This window comes from Sminthopsis crassicaudata, chromosome 1 (assembly GCF_048593235.1).
Source record: "Sminthopsis crassicaudata isolate SCR6 chromosome 1, ASM4859323v1, whole genome shotgun sequence".
Taxonomy (NCBI): Eukaryota; Metazoa; Chordata; class Mammalia; order Dasyuromorphia; family Dasyuridae; genus Sminthopsis; species Sminthopsis crassicaudata.
In genome coordinates this window covers 694,672,423-694,697,715 of record NC_133617.1, presented here as the reverse complement: position 1 = coordinate 694,697,715, position 25,293 = coordinate 694,672,423, and the positions used below count along the sequence as shown (strand labels likewise).

At 39.2% G+C, this 25,293-nt stretch overlaps 1 protein-coding gene across 3 annotated transcripts in view; it reads right to left on the bottom strand.

Annotated features, from left to right (window-relative positions):
• Positions 1–25,293, bottom strand: part of NUP210 (nucleoporin 210) — a 151,600-nt gene that overhangs the window by 13,882 nt on the left and 112,425 nt on the right. For all 3 annotated transcript variants that reach the window (XM_074283676.1, XM_074283675.1, XM_074283677.1), the window contains exons 22-33: positions 24,356–24,483; positions 23,968–24,103; positions 19,958–20,020; positions 19,398–19,577; positions 16,639–16,719; positions 15,575–15,706; positions 14,616–14,774; positions 10,751–10,842; positions 8,021–8,195; positions 3,326–3,501; positions 1,120–1,340; positions 683–819 (exon numbers count right to left, since the gene is read on the bottom strand). In XM_074283676.1, the coding sequence (XP_074139777.1) occupies positions 683–819; positions 1,120–1,340; positions 3,326–3,501; positions 8,021–8,195; positions 10,751–10,842; positions 14,616–14,774; positions 15,575–15,706; positions 16,639–16,719; positions 19,398–19,577; positions 19,958–20,020; positions 23,968–24,103; positions 24,356–24,483 (1,680 nt within the window). The remainder of the gene's footprint in view (positions 1–682; positions 820–1,119; positions 1,341–3,325; positions 3,502–8,020; positions 8,196–10,750; positions 10,843–14,615; positions 14,775–15,574; positions 15,707–16,638; positions 16,720–19,397; positions 19,578–19,957; positions 20,021–23,967; positions 24,104–24,355; positions 24,484–25,293) is intronic.

Here is a 25,293-nt window from a genome sequence, read left to right as displayed (position 1 = left end):
TCTTCAAAAAGCATCTGAATTATTTGAGGTCTTCCATGCGAACACTGGAAATTCTTTCACATAATCACTGCTTTATTAATCAGAAGTTGCTCAGCACCTGAATCTCTTATGCTGCAGAAAGGGAATTAAGTTGCTGCCTCACGGAAGCTAAGCTAAGTATGCAAACTATTAGGTTAAACTTTCTTATTCAATACAGCACACGCTCACTATAAAAATGAGATGCATTTGGATACAGACCAGGCACTTTCCATTGATTCACTCTGGTTTGCAGATAAATAGTAAAGAAAGAGAAAATGACTTTTTTCACCTCTTGGAAGATTCAGAAGGTGACTTACTAGGGGGAAGTTTTTGCATGGGGGAAAGGGATGGGGTTGAAACCTAACAATCTTGAATATCTTACCCCAGAGCATCTCCTAACCTTCATGTCTCATCAGCAGATTTCCAACTGCAGTGATTCTAGGCTGTTTTATGGCTTTTGGTAACAGAGATGTGAAATCAAACACCTCTGTTACTAAAAGCTTTAGATGGCAAGTTCATTTTAAAATGGAAGAACCTTCTATAGAATTTCGCTTTGAGTTGTTCATTCCCGGTTCTTTCTCCTCTCCATCCACCTAACTTGAGACAATTAGAAATACTTAGAAGTAGAAATCCAGATCTGGTAGCCACTGCCCTGATGTCTTACCTCCTTATATGTTTTGAGAAGTCCAGGAATCTCATAATAAAGAGTTACAGTTCCAGAGTCTCTGGCCACAGCCACTCCAGTCTTGGGGTCAACTTGGAGAATATTGTTGGCTGAAGAACTCCATGTTCCTGAGAGACCTGGAAAGGAGATCTCTCCTTGTTAGATGCTTTAGGTGTCTTTCCTCTCACCTAGGTCCCTGAAAATCAGCTAAAACCTCTGGGACATGTCTCAACTATAAAATTCATGTCAGCCCCGCCATATTGTAAAGGGGGTAGCTGAAGCACAGATTAAGGGGATGATTTGATCACAAGGGTAAGGTAAGATTTGAACACAGACTCTCTCACTCCAGAGTCAATAAGCTTTTCTCTATATTATGCTGTCTCCCAATCAGCAGAGCTACTTAGCAGTCAGAAGTGGGGATCTTGAGGCTCTCTTACCATCCGGGTTTATGAGAACGGTACTCAAACAGAGAACGTCGCCTACTACCACAGTCCCAGTTAGTTCTGGAGAGATGACCTGCTGAACAGGCAGGGGAACGTAATCGGAGAGACCAGTGTGCTCCATGTCCCACACAGCAAGCAGCGTCAGGCCCACGTTCACAGTGCGGATGACACAGGTGTTATTGGTAGTTCCCTTCCCAATCTGGACAAAGTCATCTCTGGGCAATGGAGAAAAAAAAATGTGTTTTCAAGAGCAGCAGGAACACCTAAAAGAAACTCTGTTATGTGAGACTCCATCCAAAGAAAGAGAGATTCCAGCCTGATCCCTTATGTAGGGGAAGATTAGTATTAATTGGATTATTTAGTTAAAAAAAAGTGTGTGGGGGCCTGTTTCTAACTGAGCTATGGACTCTAGTGAAAAGGGTACAACCGAGGAATCAGAACCTCTGGGTTCTAAGCTTATTTTCATCATTGTTTTGCTTAGAATTTGCCTTCTCTAATAGGTCTTGATTTAACCATTTCATAGATAAAAGAGCTAGATTTTCTGAACAAATATAGCATCAAAGGGGGCTTAATGGTAATACTTAACTTAGCCATATACTTTTTCTTCTCTATTATGCCTTAACCATCTGTGCAATGGGCTTGAAAAAAAAGGCTGGATTCTCTTAATTAATATGGCATCTAAAAGGCCTAGGTGCCCAATTAGTTATTAAGGCTAAGATGGTTTAGATAACTCAATGTGGCTAATCTTCTATAGTGACCCTGAGAATTATATATAACTATATTACATTACATATTAAATGTATAATGTAGTATATAAATTAATGTCTATACATAGTCTATGTCTATACATTAATATAAAATAATATATCTATACATATAGACATAATATATCTATACATAATATAAATAATAAAATAAAATAACATAAATTAATATGTCTATACTAGACTATAATATATGTCTCGAGAAAAACTATAAGATATACAACTAAGAAACCATTTTGTTGTTGTTGTCGTTCTTGTTACAATAAGGGACTGTATAGAAAACATCTCAAGTTAAAACCTGAAATCCAGTCCTTGTTTTCCAGTTTGAATTTATCTAATGAGATAATTCCACTAGAAATACTCTCTTATTTCTACCTCATGATAAATTCCACAACAACAAGGCTGACACATAATATTGGCTTTCTTGAGTTTGTCTGCAGCTCAAGTTAGAAACCCTGAATAATGTCTGAGAGCAATCTGTTTCTTCAGATGTTCACAGCTTGTGCCCTCTTCTCTTCATCATTGGGGTTTACTTTTTTCTCCCTTCTGTGTTCACCACATTAATCATACTAGAGGCACAGAACTGCCGAATTGGAAGAAAGCTCAAAAATCATTTAGTCCAATGCTGTCTGAGGCATGGATCTCCCCACCATCTCCTTGGCTAGCAGACACCAGGTCTTGCTTGTAGACAGAAAACCAGAGATGGGACAGGGTATAGAGACTGTGCCTCAGTTTAATAACTAGTCCCATGTAATCTCTAGGTAATGCCATTGTGCACAGAGCACTGGGCTTGGAGTCAGAAAACTCTGAATTCAGATCTGCTCTCAGACACTAGCTGTATGATCCTGGGCACTTAACTTCCATTTGCCTCAGTTTCCTATCTGAAAAAAGGGGGTAATAGTAGCACCTACTTCCCAGGATTATTATGAGGATCAGAGGAAAAAAATAATTGAGTAGTGCTTAGCACAATATCTGGCACACAGGTAAACAGTATATAAACATCAGTTACAATCATCATGATGTTTGCTGAATATATGAATGAATGAAATAATGCAAGGGAGTCAGAAGTCCCGGGTTCAAGTTCCTGCTCTAGGGAAAATCACTTTACCTGCATATAAAAATGGGAATAAGATACATCACTGACCTCAAAAGAACATTATGATGATTCAGTCACTTATTCTACAAGCATTTGTTTCTCATGGACCAGACAATGAGATAAAGTATAGAGGGCACTGTACCTGACTTTTATTTTTGTAACCCCAGTGCTTAGCACAGTATTAAGCAAAAAGCAGGTGCTTAATAAATGCTCACTGTCTTACTGGATTTACATGTATCAATATCTCTAGTTTGAGGAATTTAAAAGTGTTTGGATCTTTCCAAACAGAGCTCCCTTACTCTTCTGGTTGGGCAATGAAAATTGGGTGATCATTGGCTACCTGTTAGTTGCAAAGTTGAGGACGGAGTTATGTGCATGGAAAATCTCCCCGGAATTGTCATGAAAATGCACAGTGAAGGTCAAGGTCATCCCCAAAGGTAGAGCTGTCAAAACCTCCTTATTCTGGGTATGCAGAACCGGGCTCACTGAAATCCTCAGGTATGAAACAGGGGACACCTAAAGGGCATTGTCCAGGAGGGAAAATAATGCAGTTTTAAAGTTGTTTATCTGGCCTTCCCTGATCACATTTAAGACAAACTGGAATCCTATATTGAAGCACATTCTGCTTCATATGAAATAAAATATATTATATAAATGTATGTTACATAATGATATATTATTCATATTCACATTATTTCTTTATATATAGTAAAAGAAGTTGGTCCTATGACTGCTACACAGATAATGTATTTGGATGGAATCCTTTATTTTCCTTTGATAAAATAGCAGTTCTTCTTACCCTTGAAGCCAAATCAAAGAGAAAAGATTAAAGACCCTATTACACTCCCTACATTATTTTAGTAAGTTTACTGACTCCTACAGGTTCCGAACACAAAAGCCTAGCCAAAACTCTAATATGGAGCCCAGTTTATACAGTTTTTAAGACAAAAATCAGGATACACTAAATGGCTAAATACAAGGTAATCATTCACATTTCAGAAAGACTCTCTGCTTTATGAAAGGTTTCAACTCCTGAGCTCTACAGGGAATCTTTAAATAGACATGGTTTTTGATGGAAAGAAATTAGAACTCTCTAATACACAGAACTTTTTAATCTGTGTATCTCTATATAGGAAGAGAAGGTTAACGGTGGCAAGAAGGAAGGGTCCTTGATTCTATGAGGTCTGAAGAAGGATCTCGGGTATAAGAGCTCACCACCAACTCACAGTCCCAAGCAGCGTTCTTATGGTTTGGGGAGACCTGGTTTCTTCTTTAATGAAGAATAGGCTAGACTAGCAAATCGACTGCTAATTTTAGCTCTATAATTAAAGTTTAACCGCACAAACTGCCCTTTCAAGACAAATGAATGCTCAAATAGTTTGGACCCAGAGAAAGACTTTGGAAAGAAATGGGAGTTGGGAGTGGGTGGAACATAGGCCCTTCTAACTCAACTCTCTTGAGAGGGGGATCTGTTAATTAAGGAAATAGACTAAAAATGTTACAGAAGGCTTTTCAAAAATAAAATGAGAGTGTTTTCCCCACTGCACAAAATTCTAGAAAAGTAATTAATAAAAAATAAGGAAAGACAACTTTTTCTCCTGACATGTGGAGGCAGGGCTTTGAAGTGCCTTTCTACTCGGGCCTCCATTAGCCTACATTTTCCTTCTGGATTTCCAATTGTGAGAGAAAGAAGAAACTTAGAGGTCATTTAGAAGGAGGTTCCACAGAGAGATTTTGGGGTGGAGGGATCTGTGACCTTGGATGGGAATTACATCTTTATTTTTACTCTAATTGTTTTTCTTTGTATCACATTCTATTTTACGCATTTAAAAATTACCTCATTTTGAGAAGTGGTTCCATATGCTTCTACAGTCAGATAAAGCAACCCACGACACAAAAAAGTTAAGAACCCCCTGATCTTTCCATTTTACAGGTAAGAAAAAAGAGGCCTAGTGAGATGATAGCTTGCTCAGTTCTATAGTTACTAACTGTTGTAAGCACTTCAAATCCACAGCTAGTCATGCATACTAGTAATCTAGGAACTCTTAGCTAGTAACTGTTGGAGGCAAGATTCAAACCCATAACTAGTCATATATATACTAGTATATAGTAACTCTAAGTTAATGCTGGAGAACCCGCAATCTTTCATTTTACAGGTAAGATAAAAAAGACCTAGTGAGATGATAGTTTGTCCGTAATCACATAGTTACTTACTGTTGTAGACAATATTCAAACCCATAACTAGTCAGGTATACTAGTAATCTAGTAACTCACAGCTAGTAACTGTTGGAAGCAAGATTCACACTCATATCTTGGGACTCTCATTTTAGGATGGGATTTGCTCACTGTTAAGTTGCTGGGAAATAGAAGAGTTGGAATCAAAATCTATTCCTTTGACTCTGAGTGTTGTCTCTGTTTCCTATCCAAGGCCCTGGAAGCCCAGTCTTCTCTCTTGATTCTCTCTCCTCTGAAGTACTTTGTCCATATCTTCTGACACCTACTATATACTGTTCTCGTCTTATTCTCTATCTGCGTCTTGTTTGCCAGAAACCATTTGTAACACTCAGCACAGCAAACTGCAATTAGTAAGAACACAAAAATAATTTATCAAATTTAATCTTCAGGCCTTCCATTGCCTGAGTCCATATTACCTTTCCCATCTCTTTCCATAGTATTGCTTTTCAAGAAAATATTCCAGCCAAATTGGGTTGCTAGTCATTCTGTGACCTCTGAGGTCACTGCTAGGGTCTCTGCAATCCTGGCTCAGTGGATTCAGGGAGTCTATGGATATTTTAACAGACACAGGAGACAAATGATGATAGGAAGCGTTTTATTCTGTGAGATACTAGGACACATGAGTGCTGGCAGAATTAAGACAAGCTATGTGTACCCCACCAAAGTTTGATAGCTGTATCCTGTCCATCACTGTCTACCAAACCTGAGTACATGGGATGTGACATCATTAGGGACAGAGGAAGAGCCTGGCAAAAGGATGATAAAGTGAGAATCAAAAGATGGGTTTGGGCATAAATTTTGCCCGCTTTGTGATTGTGGGTCTGCTATGTAACCTGTCTGGACTTTGGTTTCTTCTTCTTTATAATGGGAGGAAAAATTCTTCATAGGTGTTGTGATGATTATTGATTATTAATGTGAAAGGCAGTTTTCAGAGTGGAAAGAATGTTTCTTCAATATGTTTCTTTCTCAATGTCCTTTCTGAAAGGGAAGTAATTATCAATGCACTCAGAGTAACTCATGTGAGGATTAAAATTTTTCTCTGATCCTCCCAATGTCTCAAATTTCTCCAAAGTAGAAATTATGTGCAGGAGATAAAACAGTATCTTTGTCTCAATGGTCTAGACCACTACATAAAGAATGCTAAGGAGGTAACAATTCAATGAACTAAGAGCAGAGAAGAGTAATTCCACAAAGCTTGCTCAGCATCTTCTCCTCCAAGATCTACCGCACTCAGGTAGTAGGATTGTAAGAACTGACCTATAGATTTGCAGCAGAACTCAATTCTACTCTGCTTCCTCCCAGTGGTAGAAAAGCAAAAAGCAAAAATTTGCCCAGGCTAGAATAGCAGCATGGTAGCATTCTGTTCTGTCACAAAGGGAAAGGGTGTGCATGTGTGTGTGGCACTGTACTAAACCTGAGGTAAAGAACCCAGCATCCAATTGGGGCCAGTTCTGTCCCTTAGAAGTTATTTGGGACAAACAATGAGGCTGGTGAAATATGAATGATCATATCTGGGAGAAAGTTAAGATAGTTTTGAGCTCTATTCTCCAGAGAAACTGCTATTAAAGATGAAGAGTGAGAAACAAAAGTTAAGGAGGAAAAAAGACTGAAATTAAAAAAGACTTTATAAGGAAGAAAACTCAATTAAAGCCCTTGCATATAAGTAGATAAACTAAAGGGGAAGATAGCAGATGAGAATATGGCCTCCAGTTCAGGTAAAAGAATCCAGATATCTATAAACAGTGAAACAAATGAAAATGGTATCGATGCTTGATGAAGCAGGGGATGCTACTGATTCTTAAGAGAGCATGGAAATAGACAAGGGATAGAAAATGCTGTCTGTATTCAGAGAGAGAGAGAGAGAGAGACCTATGAAGACTGAATGTGGATTGAAGCATAGTATTTTTATCTTTTTTTTTGTTTGCTTGGTTGGTTGCTTTTTCTTTCTTGTATTTTTTCACTTTTGGTCTGATTTTTCTTGTACAACAGGACAATTGTAGAAATGTAATTAAAAGGATTTCACAAGTTTAATCTATATCCGATTGCTTGCTATCTTGGGGAGGAAGGAGGTAAGGAAGTGAGGGAAAAAATTTGAAACACAAAGCCTTACAAAAATGAATGTTGAAAATTATCTTTACATGTATTTAGAAAGATAAAATACTATCAGGGTGGGGGGTAGGGGGGATAGAGCATGGAATTGCAGCAAGATGTTCCTGAATAGTTTAAAAGAAAAATAAGAATTGTGAAAGCAGAATTTTTGTCCTGCACAGCAAAAATAAGTGATAGCATAGAAAATTTTGAAACTACAGTAACAAGTCTTGCCAAAGAAACAAAGTGCAAGTACAGTGAAGTGAAGGGTAATCTGGAAGAAGAGAAGCAAAAAGTAGCAGTGTTAAAAGACAATTTGATCTTCACATAAACAAAAGACACTTATCTTTAAACAGGGTGCAAAACTAGCACACCACAATGCAAGAAAATTGACCAAATCTTTTGAACACAGAATGCAAAATGCCTGTTGAAAGAATGATCTGGAGGAAAAAAATCAATTCACTACTTATTCTCAAACAGCAGTTGTGAAGAAAGTGCTTTTAAATCATAAAATACTATATAATGTGAGTAAATATTATTATTCATGTGATTTTTTTTTTTACCATTCAAGTATGAAATAGTTTTTCCCTTTAAAGTGCAGCCATCTGGTATATAGAGAGGTTAAATTTCTCATACCTGCAAGGGGAAAAGATACATAAACCCTAGAGATTTTATTATTCCAGAGAAGAAGAAAAAATTTATCCTCTCCCACCTTCACAGCTACAATAATTGTCTGGTTGACTCCAAATGGCTCTTGTGAAATCACTTCAATTGTTGATGTCCCAATCAGCGACCCAGACACCAGGAAGCCTTTTTCATCGATGTACACAACAGGAACCTTTTCTGGTCCATCCAGAATGCGGTAACTCAAAGATGCAACGCCATCCCTCAAAGAAGCAAAAACAGAAAGGCATTTATGGGCACAGGAAGCTGAAGAGGCTGATAGGGTCAAGTCAGGGGAAATTCTGAGTGGTTGGGACAGTAACAGGCTGAATCCAAAGAGCTCTGATACACAATCTACATATCTACTTCACAAATTCTGATCTTAGACTGCTTAGGGGGAAGTAAAAAGCCTTATCTTGCCTCAGCCTGTTATCAGGACCCACTTGCTGTCAGCTCTACAGCAGCCTCATCATTCACTGATTGAAAACTTAATTTGGAAAACTAATGGTTATAGGGACCACATACTTTCTCAGAAGTTATTTGGTGAACAGTATCTAATGGGTATTAATCAGAAAAAAAAAAAAAAAGGGCACAGAGGGTTAAACTTCCATTAGATACTTGAAGCTTTTTAGCACTTCACAACACTTTTAAAGCATTTAACGTCCTCATGGAAAGCCATAGCTAAATGCAACTCTTCTTTTCATGTCTTCCATCTCTCTTCCAAAAGGGGAATGTTTCCAAGGCTCCAGAACTGGGTCTGTTGCTGCTACCACACTGCCACTAGGGGTGCACTGAACCTTCCCAATCCTGCTAATGCCCCTGGAATTGGGAGTTGACAGTTAAGGAAGGATTAGGTACAAACTTCTTTCTCTAATCACTTTTGCCTGGAAGCAGACAGGCAGTAGCAGAGTAGATGGAATACTAAACCCAAGGTTAGAAAGATCTGAGTTCAAAACTACATTCAGCTAATTACCAACTGCTTTATCCAGTCACTTTATCTCTTTCTGACTCAATTTTCTTCTGGGGGGAAAAAGGGAATAATAATAGCACTTATCTTCCAAGATTGTTCCAAGGATCAAATCAGATAATATCTGTATTGTACTTTGGAAACTTTAAAGTGTTCTATCAATGACAGCTCTGCTAGCTATTATTATGCAAAACTTCCTGTTCCTTTTAAACTTATTTCCCATTCTCTTCCTGTCTGAAGAAGCCAGTCTGATGCTCATTTGGGGACTGAAATGACTGATAGTTATTGACTTTCAAAAATACTGTGTACTTTTCAAGGTAAGTGAACACACATGCATCAATCCTTAAAATTCCTCTAAATAGCCATATTTGAAATAAAGCAGGTGTCAATCAGTTGGGGATGAGCTGAATAAACAGTAATATGTCGATGCAGAGAATGTTATTGTGCTATATAATCATGAAGATCATAGAAAGACTTATATGAACTCATGCAATGTGAAGGGAACAGAACTATGAGAACAATATATCCAATGATTACAATAATGCAAATGCAAAGAACACTAAAAGGAAGTCAAATTCTGCATAATTGATAGAATTAATCTTGGTCCCAGAGAAAAGAGAATGAAACATTTCCCTCCTCTTCAAAGAGGTGGGAAAGAAAGGGTGCAAGATACTGCATACTTTTTCAGGACTGCTCCTTTTGGGATTAGTTTTGCTTAATTTCGGGGGGTGGGGGGAGTTCAAAGAGGGTGAAGTGCTATATCCAGAAATGACTCTGATGTAAATACAAAGGACATTAGTGAAACTTTTAAAAATTCATCAAGTTTTTCCCTGGCTCAGTTTATTCATCTACAAAATGGAAATAACAATAATGATGATTTCACTATATATCTACTTCACGAGAGGCAGCAAAATACCATGTATAGAAAATCAGCTTGACATATATTATTCATATGACCCTGCCCAAAGCAGTTGACCTATTGGTTGCCCAGGCAACTCTCAAAGAATACAAATTGCAGAGAAAGGTGTCAACTTATATTAAAAGAGGGAATTGTCTAACCTGAGAGTTCTTTATACCTAATTTCATACCCAATCCCTTTCCCTAGCCCACCTACAGCATAGAATTGTGATGAGGAAAGTGCTTTGTAAATTGTAAAACATCATATTAAAATGAAAATTATATAAAAGTGATTTATTCCTTTAACAAATACATAAAATGAATGCCAATAAGCTTGAGGTCGGTTACTTTGAAAACACGGAAGCTGGAATACTGCAATGTAATATAGAAAGTTTCCCCCCTTTTATATAAAGAAATTTGACTAGAACCTCTAATGTCTATCTGTTTGAAGAGGCAGTGCCATACATGGCAAAGAACCCCAGACAGAGGGTCAGAAGACTAGGTTTGAGTCCCCTTTTTATCTTACTAGCTGTATGACTTTGGAAAAGATTCTTGAGGAAGTTTTCATTAAAAATGGGGCTAATCATAAATGCCCTATTTGGCTCAAAGAGTTATTAATAAAAATCACATGAAGGAAGCATTGTATATAAAGTGTTTGTGAAACCAAATTTCAACAAGGTAAGCTCTTCTATAGCCTAAGGAGAAGAAAAAAGAGAGAATAAGTTGTAAAGAAGTAGGAAGAGAAATGAGATGGGGTGTGTGAATTTTTAATGAAATGTCACAGAAAGCCATATATTATTTCAATACAGTATTTCAAGTTTTTCCACTTTTTTTTGAGAAAGTTGGAGATTAAACACACAGACACACATACACAACATTTGTGACCTTGTGAAGAACTCCATTTGAGGCATTTACCTGTTTGTCTGAAGCTTTATAAATGAGTTCGGTGACATTAATATTTGTTCGGCTTCTATTTCAGGATTAAGAAGTAGAAGCTTTTCAAATACCTGAGAGGGAGAGAAGTGGGGGGAAAGGGAAGGAGGGAGGGAGAGAGAAAGTTAGTTAGTTATTACCTTCAGTAACATCTGAGTCACACACATCTGCTTAGATTCCCTCATGGGAGTGGGAACGAAGAAAAGTGAGAGAACAGAAGGCTACAGCAATTGTTTCAAACTACTTACAATTGAGTCATTATTGAACTTCTCTATAACAGTAAACCAAACTTTCAGATGGGCAGAAGACATGCTGAAAATAACTGGATAAGCCATTTCCATCTGTTCTTATATTAAAACGAAGGTGGGACAGTTCCCTTTAAGCAAGAAGAAATCGGATGAGGATGCCCATTTGGTATTCCTACCTAATATTTTATATAACTTAAAAATGTGTGCAAATGGGAGGCTCAAGAAAGCTCTGGCATAGTGAGCGCTCATGCCGTTCCCGATGTGATGCAGCCAGCACCAAGACCTGTGTGTATCTTTTTTTCCTGTCTAAGTTTTATTCTCTCCATGTTAAATCCTGATCCTTCCCGACAGCTGCTCAGACTCTGATTTCCTGTTTCATCACTTCATTGCCTTATCTCTTTCCCTCCCTATCTTGACACATTCTGACATTATCTACAAAGATCCTAGAAAGCCACCACGAGATGAATTCAATCAAGCAAATCGTAAATCTTAAAAACACAGACCAATGTTTCCCCTTACATGTCAGCAGCTTCACCTGGCTACGTTCTAACAGACTGCCTGGACTATCTGGGGTCCCCTGGTGGCTTCCTCCTCTTCCTCACTAAGAGCACCACTGAGATGTGGTACAGAAATGAGGATGTTAGATCTAGGACTAGAAGTTTCCAGTGCTTCCAATTCCCATCTGTGCCTTTTGACAAACTGCTTAGAATTTCTGGGTCTCAATTTCTTCATGAGTAAAAGAGGGAGTAGACCTAGATAATTTCTAATGTTCCTTTTGATTCTAAATCTCTGATTCCATAAAAGTCTATGACTATATAATCTTGGACAAGTCACAGAATCTCCTCTCTGATTCTTAGTCTAAAAAATACTGCTGCTGCTTAGACAGGATTGTTAGGAAGATCAAATAAGGTAATATATGTAAAACGGCTTTTTAGTTATAAAGAACTCTATCACTATTAGCATCCTGGGTATGGAAGGAGGGAGAATATAAGGCTTTCTGTCTCCTTCAGGTACTGTCTGCCCAAGGCATTTGCAGAACTGTCTTACTTCCTTTTCCAAGGCTTCACCCTTTCTGAAGATCCTCACCAACACATCCTTTCCCCAACAGACCACAAAGACATGTCAGAATAAACCAAGGCATCTGCTTTCAGGGACTATTCTCAGAGGCCCACCCTCTCTGCCCTAGTACCATCTCTGAGTCTTAGGAAGATAAACCAGGAAGAACAGAATAGGAGTAGAACTGAATAAAGACAGATATGTATGGTGAACCAATTATTCATATCAATTATTGAGAGAAGATTGTTAAAGCAGTAAATACTACAAATCAGGGATTGATTTAGTCTTTTGTTGATTACTTAGATTTAAGAAAGTGATAGAGAAATGTTAATGCAGATTAAACTTAAAGATAAGCCATGTGAACTTGTCCCCCTTGATGAGCAGAGTTGTTAATATTTACCAACATGCCCCTGGATACAAATATAGGAAGAATTCTAGACCCAAAGTCTGCAGGTCTGAGTTCCAACCTCAATTTGTTCATTTTATACCTGAGGAGACGTATACCAGAGAAGGCAAATGCATTATCTAAGCTCAAAGAAGTAACATCTGATAGAATGTAATCTCTTTGAAAGCACGGACCATTTTACTTCTGTCTTTATATTTTCATGTCTAAGACCATAACCAGCAGATAGTAAGTGCTTAATAAGTGCCTGCTGACTCATTGCCATAAGTGGCAGAACCAGATCTGAAATGTGGGATTTCTAACTTCAAAGTGCAGCGATTTTCCCTTCATCCCTTTGGATGAAGTATATTTCATCAACCACTGGATCCACTGTTGACTGACATTAGACTGAGCCAGATTTTTGTTAGGACTTGGGTGCATAGACCAGCGGTTGATTTTTAGTCCTTATTTTAATCTCTAAAGCAAGACTTCATAAAGTCCCTCTTCTTTTTTTTTTTTTTAACCATTATTTACATATCTATTTTTATATTACCTTCATTCCCAGGGAATAGAGGAATTGGTAATCATTTCTAGTTAAAATTGTCTTAGTATATGTGGGAGATAAAATGAATTCTTCCCTGGAAATCTGCACCTGGAGCAGAAACCAATGTCATCTCTGGAAAAGGACCACTTCACTTACCAAGTCTTTTGAAACCGTCTTCCTTCTCTGCTTCAGTCTGTCTGTGATCTAAAGCCCTCAAGATGAGTTTTTTCTATTTCTCTATCCCACTGACCCTTCCTGCCAAGTGAAAGAGAGCTGTTTGGGGGAGCCCAAGCCCTCTGCCAGGAGATCTGGCCAAATCTCAGGGCTGAAAAGGATGTGGGTGCCTACTTATGGGCAGTATAAAGTGGTGAGAGTTCCCAAGGTGGTCTATAATTGTTCCAAAATGGCCAAGGAAAGAGACACAGGCAAGAAGCACCAAGGAAGAAGGCAATTCCAGGCAGAATTCAGTATGTAACAGTGGAGCAGTGCAGAAGCTTAGGGGATACTGATATACTTCCCAAGAAATGCTGAAATCCAGCTGGGCTGGGCTCCAAAGAGTGGCTCTGTTCCTTTGTACAAGGAGACAGAAGGCTCCCTCCCTCCCTCTTTCCTTCCTTCCTCTCTCTCTCCTCCCTCCCTTCCTCCCTTCCTTCCTCTTTCACTCCCTGTCTCCTTCCTTCCTCCCTCCCTCGCTTCCTTCCTTCTCTGTCCTTCCTTCCTCAAATGGTTTCAGATCAAATGCTACCTCCTTTAAAAGGCCTTGCTGATGTCCCCAAAGCTGAGTACCTCTATCCAAACTTCTCTCTATTAATTTTGCATATATCCTGTTCTTCATTAACTGTGAATCTGTGCTACTCCCCACCTAGGGAAAAATGTAAGTTCAGTGAGGGTAGCAGTGAACTAACTCACTTTTGTCTCTAGTGTCTATTGCATAGTATAATTATCACAATAAATTCTTGTTGATTGACTAGGGAGGAATCAAGAGGAAAGAGTCAGGGGCAAAAATCCATAATAAAAAACACTGCCTTCTGACCCAGGTTCTAGGGTTGAATTTGATGACCCATAAGATCAGCCTTGAAATTTTGTGAGCCTAAGCTCTGTTGTATTGAGTCGTTTTTTCAGTCAATGTCTTGACTCTTCATGACCCCATTTGGGGTTTTCTTATACTATAGTGGTTTGCATTTCTTTCTCCATCTCCTTTTACAGATGAAGAAAATGAGACATATAAAGTTAAGTGACTTGCCCAAAGACACACAGCTCGCATGGGTCTGAGGTCCAGTGCTTTAACTACCGAGCAATCCAGCTGCCCTAAGTCGCTCTCTACAAGAGTTGACAGTCAGGAAGCAAACAGGACAGTAAAGGATCTCATGCTCTTGATATGCATTTGCATTGCCTTTATCCCCACAACTTGTGCAGTCTCTCCACATGCCCATAGGACAACTCTGGGGCACGGCTCCAAGGAGTATCATCCTCAGCAAAAGGAGGCTGCTCCCTCTTTCCACAGACAGCCCTTACCACCGATGAGGACAATGATCAGATTACTGCTCCCCAGCCTCACAGACACCCCGAGATTGATTTCTCGTGCTTGGCGTCTCCCCTTCATGTCTTCATATTTACCTGGATTTGGATTTCATCTGAAAGCTCCCTTGCCAAGCCATAGAGTTGTCCTGCTGAGGGGTCCGAGGCTTTGACCACAACTTTCAAACCAGTTCTCCCCTTCACTCGGCCATAAACACTCATCGCAAAGTTATAGTTGGGCGGGAGCCGGAGAGAAGCCTGGAACATCAATATTTTTTTCAAATACAGCATGATATATGGCTTCTGCCCAGAGAGGAGCAGAGCAGCTTCAACATGAGCTCCAAAGCCTTTCCAGATGCAACCAGCCCCCGTGTCAGAGAGCTCGTCTGGTCTTTTCTTTCTGTCTCTCTTCTTCCTTTCTGGTCAAGATAGCCCTTAAATCACCCCCAGCAATTCCAAAAGAATGAACAATAGCAGTCACCAATAAAGCAAATACAGAACAAGAAATCCATTCTCTACTACATGTTGTCCCTTATCTCGGGGGGGGGTACTTTTAAGAGGCAGATTAAACTAACAGAATAATGATAGACTTGGGATCACGAAGCCAGCGTTCCTATCTTGATTCCCTCTTCTTTACTATGTGATGTAACCAAGTCAGCCAACTTTTCAACTCATTTTCCTCATCTAGAAAATAGAAAACAATGTTTCTGCTAGCTGTCTCACAGGCTTTCTGTGAATAAAGGGATATGAAAACCTTAAAGAACAATTAAAAACTTAGATTAATATTAATTATAGCACTCTAGATTCAGTTTATGAGAGCTTAACCACATAGAGACAAGGATTTCCATCCCAGACAGCTGGTAATTTTCTATAAAAATATAGAAATCTCAGTTTTTGATTCACTTGTCTAGGTTATTGCCTTTGTCTCTGATTTACAGACAGGATGCCTCCTAATCCTACCACTATACGGGGAACTCGGTCCAAAGCTGTGGAAGTCGAGGCCCCTTGGGGCTAATCCACTCCTAATGTGGAAACTCCAGTGAGACTTGGACAAATACCTCATTATGTCTTGCCCTGATGTCCAAGATGTCTCTCTTGGTGACGGACCAGTGAAAAGTTAGCCCTGGGATGGCATTTCCAAAGGAGAAAGGGCTTTGGCTGTTGGTGATTCCGGTGACGTAGACTGGCATCTGAGGGGAGAGACAAGGAATGAGAGAAGATACGACAGAAGAGAACTTGTGTTCACAGTGTTCCCATTTTCAGCATAGCACCAAGTCAAGTTAAAGGAAAGTCACCATGAACAAGGGACAGAACGTGGCCTCGGAGACAGAAGTGTCATCTCTGAGATATAGTGGCTTTGTGGCTGGACAGACCACTTAACCTCTCAGTGAGAGAAACGTGGGCCAGGTGCTTTCACATTTAGTTATTCCCTATAGCAAAGAAATTATAAGTTCAGTACTTACCCCTATAATAAACTGGCCTGTATTGTCCTCAATTGCTTTGTTGCTTAGTATGCAACTCTGAACATGCTTGTTCAGGACAGGGACCCTGATTCTGCTCATTTTTTTTTTTACTTCCCCTTCCTACCCCCAGAGTCTAATACAGGGGTGGGGAAATTGCCATAATCAATACTTATTAGCTGAATTGAACTGAGGGTTTTTGTGGAAAAGAGGCAGCTTCACATTGGACATTGTCTCTCACCCTAGTGAGCATGCCCTGTGGACCTAATCCAGGTGATTTGTTAATCATTTCTTCATTTATTTTTGCTCTCACTTTTAGCCTGAGAACCAAGGGAGTATGAAGGGAAGCTTTGGCTTGTTTATTTCTAAGTCAAAGCATTTAACTATCTACCTCACCCCAGAGAAATTCAGTAAAAACTCAATAGGGACAGAAAGGAGTGTCAGGATCCTCATGTCCTTTTATGCCCTAAATAAAAAAGAAGGTTACTGAAGCCAGAGAAGACGGTTACTAAGAGTCTGCTGCTGTCAGCATCCTCCTCTGGGCATGTGGAAGTGAATCCTTACATCTCGAATACTCTATGGTTGTATGACCCCTAATTTACAGCATAACATGGGGAATAAGCTAATAAACTAACACCAGGAAGGAAGGAACTTCATCTCACCTGGGTTCCCGTCTTCATCCTTGTTATGGGAGCTCGAATTCTCACAGCCTTGAGATACACTACCTCCACATCGACCCGATCCTTAAAAAAAAAAAAAGCTTAACATATCTAAATGCTACCCTGGTCAATAAGCAGGCTTGAGGTTAGGGCTTGGTGAAAGAGTGTAGACCAGATCAGAGTGTGATACTTGCCATCAAAGGAGACCCGGAGAATAAACCATTCAATAAATAGGAAAACAGACCTAGGATCATGGTGACACAGCAAATTGGTAGCTGACTATGTTCAGACCCCTCACTGCCACACTGAGGAGCTCCCCTTCCTCTGCTATGAGGCTGTAGGGTTTCTCCTTCCTACCATTATTTCATTCTTAACGGAGATAGAGATCTGTAGAGAGGGGAAATGAGTTATATCATTGTAAAAGAGTTTAAAAAAAACTAGAAGGGATCACAGATCATTCTGTTTTATTTATCCTCTTTCTTAGGAAGTTTCAAACAGTTCCAAATAAGGCAGGTGATTAAAAAAAAAAAAAAAAAAAAAAACAAGAGCATGGCCTTGAAAATAAATTACATGCTTAAAATAAAAATAAAAATCAAGTCCAAAACATTATCTTTTTTAAAAAGTTAAAGAATAATTTATACCAATATATTAAATCATATTTTAATATTAACTTCAAAATGCTAAGCAACTGAAAAAGATTCATAAAAAAATTGTAGAAAAAAAATGGATGAATATCTGACAAATGTGTCTAGGATGGGGATGAGGGAATTCTTAACTAAACAAGAGATAAAAGAGATGATAACAGAATCTATAGACAATTATGTTTACAAGAAACAAAAGCTTCTGCACAAATAAAATCAATATAATTAGAATTAGAAATAAAAATAGAGATTGGGGAAAATCTTGTACATCTTTAATAAAGATTTGATTAAAAAAAAGATATATAGAGATACGACACAAACATTAAATGTCAAGTCATTCCCTAAAAAACAATAAAAAATTCCCTAAAAAATTTTAAAATTCCCCAAAATATATAAACAAACAAATCTCTAAAGAACTGCAAACCATTAACTGCCATTTGAGAGATTATTCCAACAGAATATCACTAACAGAAAACAAATGGGAAACAACTCTGAGATTTCACTTCATACGCAGCATATTGCCAAAGATGACAAAAGATGGAAAAAAAAATCAATTTTGAAGGACTTGTAGGAAGACCAGAATATTGATTCACTGATAATGAAAATATGAATTTGTCCAACCACTGTGGAAAAGAATTTGTAATTATATATGTGTATGTGTATATATTTGTGTATAAACTATAACCAATTGCTTGCCATTTCAGAGAGGGAAGAAGAGAGAGAGAAAAGGAAAGAAGTAGAGAATTTGGAACTTAAAGTTTTTGAAAAATGTTCAAATCATTTTACACACAAAGGGAAAAAGTAAAATATTATTAAAAATAATTTGCAGTTATATGAAAAAAATGACAAAACGTATATATCCCTTTGGATCCAAAGGTAACTCTGTTGGGCATGTACTCCAAGGAAATAAAAACAGAAAAGTCCTCTATGTATGTCAATATATTCATATCATCACTTTCTTGTGACAGTAAAGAACTAGAAATCAAGCACATAACTATCGATTGGGGAATGTCTAAATAAATTGTGGTATATGAATGTAATGAAATATTATCAGTGGAATATTATTATTAATCTTTCTTGGAATGTGCACACAAGGAAGAGATCTTTCTATTGGGAATGCTTTCATTTTGTTTGACAAAAATCAGTAAATAGAGGGGAGAAATGCAGCAACCTGAAATTTTCAGCCCTGATGCCATCTTATTCTAGAAGTCAATCTCTCATCTGCCCTCTTGAGGAAATGAAATCTGTCTAGGAGGCAGCCAGAAAAAAAGAAGAGCTTCATTTTTGTGACCCTAATTAAAACCTGCTTCTCAATGCTAAGTACAAAAAAATTCAACCTTGACCAGTTGAAAACCCATTGTAATTAAAGAAGTATACCATTTGGGAAGAAAGAGAACTCCTAAGAATCTTCCCAAATTGGCCAAATTCTCTGCCCCCTGCTTCTCTCGAGAGGAACTGGATGGTAACTTGGGGCAACCAGAAATAGAAGAAGAGACAAAGGATTTCAGTTTAGGCAGACAGTGATGGAAAATTTGGGAGGAAATTTCTCAATGGATATGAAATCTTAGTTCTCCTACTGGCAAAAAGATAGCTTCCTAAACTCAGGATATTGTTTTGGGATGTTCCAGTCTCCAAGCCTTGACCCTATAATGCATGCTGGGATTGAAGAGTCATTAACTTTTCATTCTTAGCAGGTATATGAAAGAACAGAAGTAATTTGGAATCACTTGCCTATTCCAGCTTTTGCAAATGTCATATGCCTTTTGATTGACTAAATATTTATTCATAAAATATATTCTTTTTTCCCTCAGTAGCATAAAACCAGGCATGAACTCTACTCAATGCTCAATTATTCATGTTAATGGTTGTCAGATCTAGCACAAATCATTGAAATTGTGTAGATAATCTATATACTTTCTCATCAAAATTTCCACTAGGACTATTAAAAGTAAGCAAGTCAGACAGCTGAATGTTGGCTCTTTTTCCTTCCTCTGCCCATCCCACTGTGGAAGTATTGATGACTCAAAGTTTAATGAAAGGAGGAGGAAGAAAAAGACATGAAATAGAATCTGGCAATAACTTTTAGAAGAATGTAGAATTGCCGGGGAGAGGGGATGTTACCTGAGACACTACGACAACTTTTCCAGTCTCTGCATCGACAGCTTGCACAAGTCCGGTTACTGTGCCATTGCCAATGGTGAGGCCCCTGACCAGACCAGTGCCATTCACTGAAGCAATCCTCTCATCACTGATGGAGAAAATGATGTTGGATTGAGGTTGAGGACCTCCCTCTGAAGTGATCTGGAGTTGTGGAAAACAGCAGCAGTTATCAGCAGCACGTCCTCAAGTCTTGCTCTGCTCTAGTTAATACTTGTATAAATTTCCATTTTGTGGATATGACAGGCTTATTCTAGACAGCAACTCATCCTCACGGCTGACACTTATTTTGCTGAAAAGCATGTTGACTGTATCCAATTTAAGCCTCCACTCTGACAACACGTTATAACAGAAAGATGGACAAGCGTGGACACGTTTGAGGGCTGGAGAATCTGGGAACAGGGGCCACCACAGAGGGCATGGAAACAATCCAATTCCTATCACAGGCCCCAGTGTCACAACAGCAGTCAGTTTACTACTGGGGTAGGACCACCTTAAAGCAGGCAAATTAAACTGACTCTTACCTGCATCATTGCACCAATGATCAAAGTCACTTTTCTTGGTATCAGTCTGAAGGGAGGAAAGACCTAAAAATAAAAAAAGAAATGGAAGCAGGTGACCTTAAGTTCTTGTCTCGAAACATGTTAGTCAAAATCTCAGTCTGCCTTGAAAGCTCTTAAAACCAATTTTCAGGCACCATTTCACAAGGTTTACAGAAGAAAAAGCAATGGAGCTGGAGTCTTGGTTTTGCCATTTACTACCCTTTGAGACCTTGGGCAAGTCAAATAGAGTAGTAAATGATTTAACTTCAACTTTCTGTGCCTTGGATGGACTTGATGGCTTTTAAAGTTCCTTTCAGCTCTAAATTATGATCCTATGACTTAATGCATATCACTCTCCTTCATCCAATCTATATTGCAAAAACCAAAACCACTTCTTGATGTTTGCCAGACTCAGTATCATCTGCCTCTGTGACTTTGTACAACCTGGCACTCACGGCCATGATATAATCCTTCCTTTCATCTGCCCCAACTCCAACAGGCCTCTCCTGAAGCCCCCAGCCCTCGGTGCCCCTTCTCTTCAAATGAGCATGTATGTACTGATCCGTTTACATGCTGTATCCTTGCAGTAGAATGAAAGCTCCTTGAGGGCCAGGGCTGGATTTCATTTTGCTCAGGTATCCCAAGAGTCTAGAGAAGTGGTGTGGGATAATAGCCAGAAGGCTGGCTTCAAACTCTAGAGGACTTGCATTCATGTCCAGCCTCTGGCACATTGGCTGTGTGATGCTAGGGAACCTCTCGGGGTATCTAAGCTAATGGCTATAAATTACAGAAAAGATGCCGCCATGTATTACATGAGGAGTTTCCTCCCTTGGAGCCTCTTCTACCCCCTCGCCTCCTCACACACACTGATGAAATCAACAGATCTGGACCAAAATGAAAAACAAAAACACCACAATGCCTAATGAAGTGCCTTGCACATAATAGACACTTACTAAATGATGGCAGGATGGGATAGATAATTAACAATTCCTCACACATACCCCCAAAGCAAAAGAAGGTAATCTTTGCAAAATCACCGTGTCAGAACAGCTGCACGTTCCCAAATTACTTTCATGCTTCAAAAGAGAATAATAACAATCCCTCACATATGCACAGTTGATATATTATTTTGTATTACTTTTTCTATAATTTGTATTTACTTACTTGTATATATGTATCACCCTAGCCAGGGACTGTTTCTCTTTCTTTTCCCCTTTCTGTAATCCTCTGAGTCCAGCACAGTGTCTGGCACATTGTAGGTGCTTAAAAATGAAGTTAAATTGATCTGAACAAATTTCCCAGTCACTTTTGTTAATTGCCATTCTCTGGCTTTCTTAGATCCTGGCAGGACTATGACATGTGGGACAAGCAGAATGCCTGTCACTGCACTACGCTCCATTAGGTCTCCACTTTAGCCAGTCAGGTCCAATACTGGACCCTCACCTTCCACTCCCAATGTGTGTTGTTCTCTCTCCCATCTCCAAAGTCTTTGCTCCCAGCTTCCCCTCTCCCTGGAACACAGCCTCCCAATCTTCTCCAGTGCAAACCTGGTCCATTTTGGGGGACCCCACTGAAGATTCCTCTCCCCTACAAAGCCTCCCCAGGCTCACTACAACCTAAATTGATATTTTCCCTTTCTTCTTCCAGATGTTTTGTACTAATATAATGTCATAGATTTATTCTTTATCACATATGCTGGTTCTGTTTGCTTAACTATGCTACATAAGCCCTTTGATGGCCCTCTGATCCCTAACTCTCTTTGTATTCAATCCAACAAGGATTTAACTAGACACCTACTAATGTGGAAGGCACTGTGCTAGATGCTCCGGATACAAAGATAGAATTAAAAAACCCATCTGTGTCCTTTCAAAAATTGAATTCTACCTGCACGAATATGACAGACTTGTAAAGAGATAAGCAGAGATAGGATTATTTGAGCAGGAAAATATTGGTAACAACTAGAAGCTGTGGAAAAGCTTGCAGAAGGAAGCAGCTGAGGTTTGGATTCTAAAAGTCAGAGTTAAGGAGGTTCTACAGCCCAGGCCTGAGAGAATGTCTGTGCAAAAGTGGGCAGCTACGAGTTCTGTGACCAGCAAACAAGGAGGTCACTTAGGCTAGAACACAGTCTGTGAAAAGGAGAAACAGTCTGTGAAAGTGGACCTATGTGAGATTGGGAAGGACATTAAATGCCAAGCTAAGGGAACAAACTAGACTGTGATGTTATTGGTAGAAGGAACTCTCAGATAAGGAAACCAACTCTGCCAACAGAGACCGGCACTTCTCTGCAACCTTTGATCTAAGGGAGCTGCCCAGAGCACCAAGCTGTTCATTGCCACTCCCAGGATCCCAGTCGGTATATGTCAGAGAAAGGATTTGAATCCAGCAACTTCCAGAACCTCTGTAACCACTACACCACATTGCATTTATCATAAAGGCAACAGAGAATCCCTAAAGTTTTTGAGCAGGGGAGTGATGAGGTCAGATATAGGGATGGTAGGAACTTCATTAATGTGAATGGACGCTGTAGAACCTGAGGATTCGACCATTTCTTCAACCATCTCTAATTTCAACCTCTTCTTTTACAAAAGGCAAGTCAGAGTGTTAGGTAGCTTAGCTCTGAATCTGAATTCAGATTTCCTGATTCCCAACTGAGATCTCTTCTCATTGCACTCTGTTCCCCTCACAGAAAAAAGCTGCCATATAGAAAATCAGAATACTTTATGTGAGTGTGTTAGTTTTCAGAAGAAATGCATTTCATTCCACTAGGAATGCTTTCATCTAGAGGAGCAAACCAAATTAAAATGCTTGTTGGAAAAGCCCGGCATACATCCTGCTAGCTCCAAAGGCACTGAAGAGAGAGCTGGTGCAGGGGAGCTAGGACCCAGGCTCTAGTCCCTTCCTGCCACTAACTCACAGGCTGGCCTCGCCTTAAGAATGTCTCCTTCAGATGTAAAAGGAGCTTTGGACTAGTTTCTCTCCATGGGTCCTCTGGACCTTGCTAATATTTTATCACTATTTCATGGTCAGCTTTTGCATGATACCGAGTCCTCCAGAAGATGTTGTTACATATTCCTTCTAAAGTATACTCTTAGAGCCAAGTTCTTGGCCAATATCACTATAGCCTAGAGCATCTCCGGTGTCAGGAGAATATTGTGGCACAAAAGAAAACAAAGCCTAAGCCTGAAACATAACCGGGTATGCATGAATGAGCACCAGGGAGCGGCTCTTGGGTGTGAGAAGCTACATAATCATTCTTGTACAATCTCTTCTCTGCATCGGGGTACTCAATCCTGACAATCTTGAAGGGCTACAGATGTTTTTAAGGGGTTTAGTTTTATTCTGCAGAAGTCTCAAGGAAATGGGCAAAATCAGGGTTTCCCCCCCTAACATTCATGGAGGCTGCATCAGCTCTGCCTTTTTCTATCTGGCAGACCCAAAAGTGCCTGCCAGTCAGAAGGTAGCATGTTTCTTACTCCTCCTGGGCCTAATTTACTTGAACTGAAAAACTACTAGATTTGCATACAATGTGTCTCCTACATTTTACCTGTGCGATGCAGGGTTTATTTTTTAAAATCACTTACTAAGTGCCTGTGATTTTGATATATGTGTCATGTAGGCATACATGATAATGTACTCGTCTGCACATACTCCTCCCTCTCTGGAGCTCAGTGTACTATGGAGACACACACTGAGCAGCAGAGCATCCCTCAAACCTAATGTTCCCTCTGTTGAATTTCTTCCTACTAAATCAGCCTTAATGTCTTCTGTTTCCAGCTTCCTTTGGGGTCTATTAAAAGCCCACATTTTACAAAATGGACATTACTGTGTACAGAGAACTATACAAATGATTAATTGAAGATCATCTGTTCATGTCATTTTCTAAGCAGTTTCAATATTCCAGAAATAATAAAAATCTTAATCCAATTGACTTCTCTCTTAAGTCCATCCAAACAAGGCCTTGCTGATTTGACAAGTCAAGTGCTACTCCTTACCTCAATTTGCTGTGGGGCAGAGTTGATTTTTTGTCCAACTTTATCAGTCACGGTTGCTGTCAGGCTGGTCTGTCCAATGGCTGCCCCATGGACAAGAAATGTGGCCGTATAGTCATCAAATGCTTCATCAAGGGCCCTGAGATAGAGGAGATGGAGAAGGGAATTTGGACCATTAAAACTCTTGAATTCTCCTGGGGATACAGGGAGTTGGTTGTGTCAGCTATCCTAAGCTTCGATTGGTACCCTGCTCCCTAAAGCTAAATCTTCCTGAGTTTGCCTGGATCCCACTCTCACGAGCCAGTGCTAGAGATGATGTTGGTGTCCTGACTGAAAAATGGGTTCCAATGCTTCGGAGGAGCATGAGGGACTTCTCTTGAGGCAAACTCACTCTAGTGTAACAATCTGGGATGCTGCTCGGAGTTTCAGGTCCATGAAGGAGAAATATTTGGCTAAGAAAGGCTTCTTGGAGAAATCCAGCACTCGGACATATGCCTTGACAGTCTTTCCAATCTCCACCTGCAATATTTAATGGATAATTATTGATGATTCCCACCAAAGAATTACAATGTACATCGTGAAGAAAGTATATAATTTGATAAAACCCAGATTTATCAAAGTAAACATGACATCATTCTTAGATTTGCTAAGGAGAGAGAGGTCGCATGGCATGCATAATACATCTAAATCAATCTATAAGTCAGGAATATCTAGATTTATTCACATCCCTTCTCTCATATCCTGGTTTCTGATCCTGGACAAGTTACTTTGCTTCTTAGTTGCCAAAACAACTCTCTCACAGTAAAAGGGAATTTCCTCCCCGACCCTCCAAAAGAAATCATAAGTCTAGAAAATATGTGAAGATCACCAAATGGAAGCTTAGGTTCTGCAATAAAGTCTCATTAATTAATATGGGACAACTTAATCAATTTCTATAGAAAGGACAGCATTATTTTTTTTAATCTTTGAAATAATCATTCTAGTCAATGTGATGACCAGCCAAGACTGGAGAGGATGAACTGTGTTTCCATTTCCACAGGCATTAAAAACTCCAGGTACAGAAGGAGAGATGTATTTTTAGATATGACAAACATGTGAATGTATTTTATTTTGGCTATGCTTAATTTTTTTTATACCCAATATGGGCAATTGTCGTGCTTAAATAGTTTTAAAAATTTTATAAAGCTTTTTATTTTCAAAACACATGCATAGATAGTTTAAAATTCGTTGTTGCAAAACCTTGTATTCCAAAATTTTTTCCCTTACTTCTACTCACCCTCTCCCCCTTGATGGCAAGAAATCCAGTATATGTTAAACATGTGCAACTCT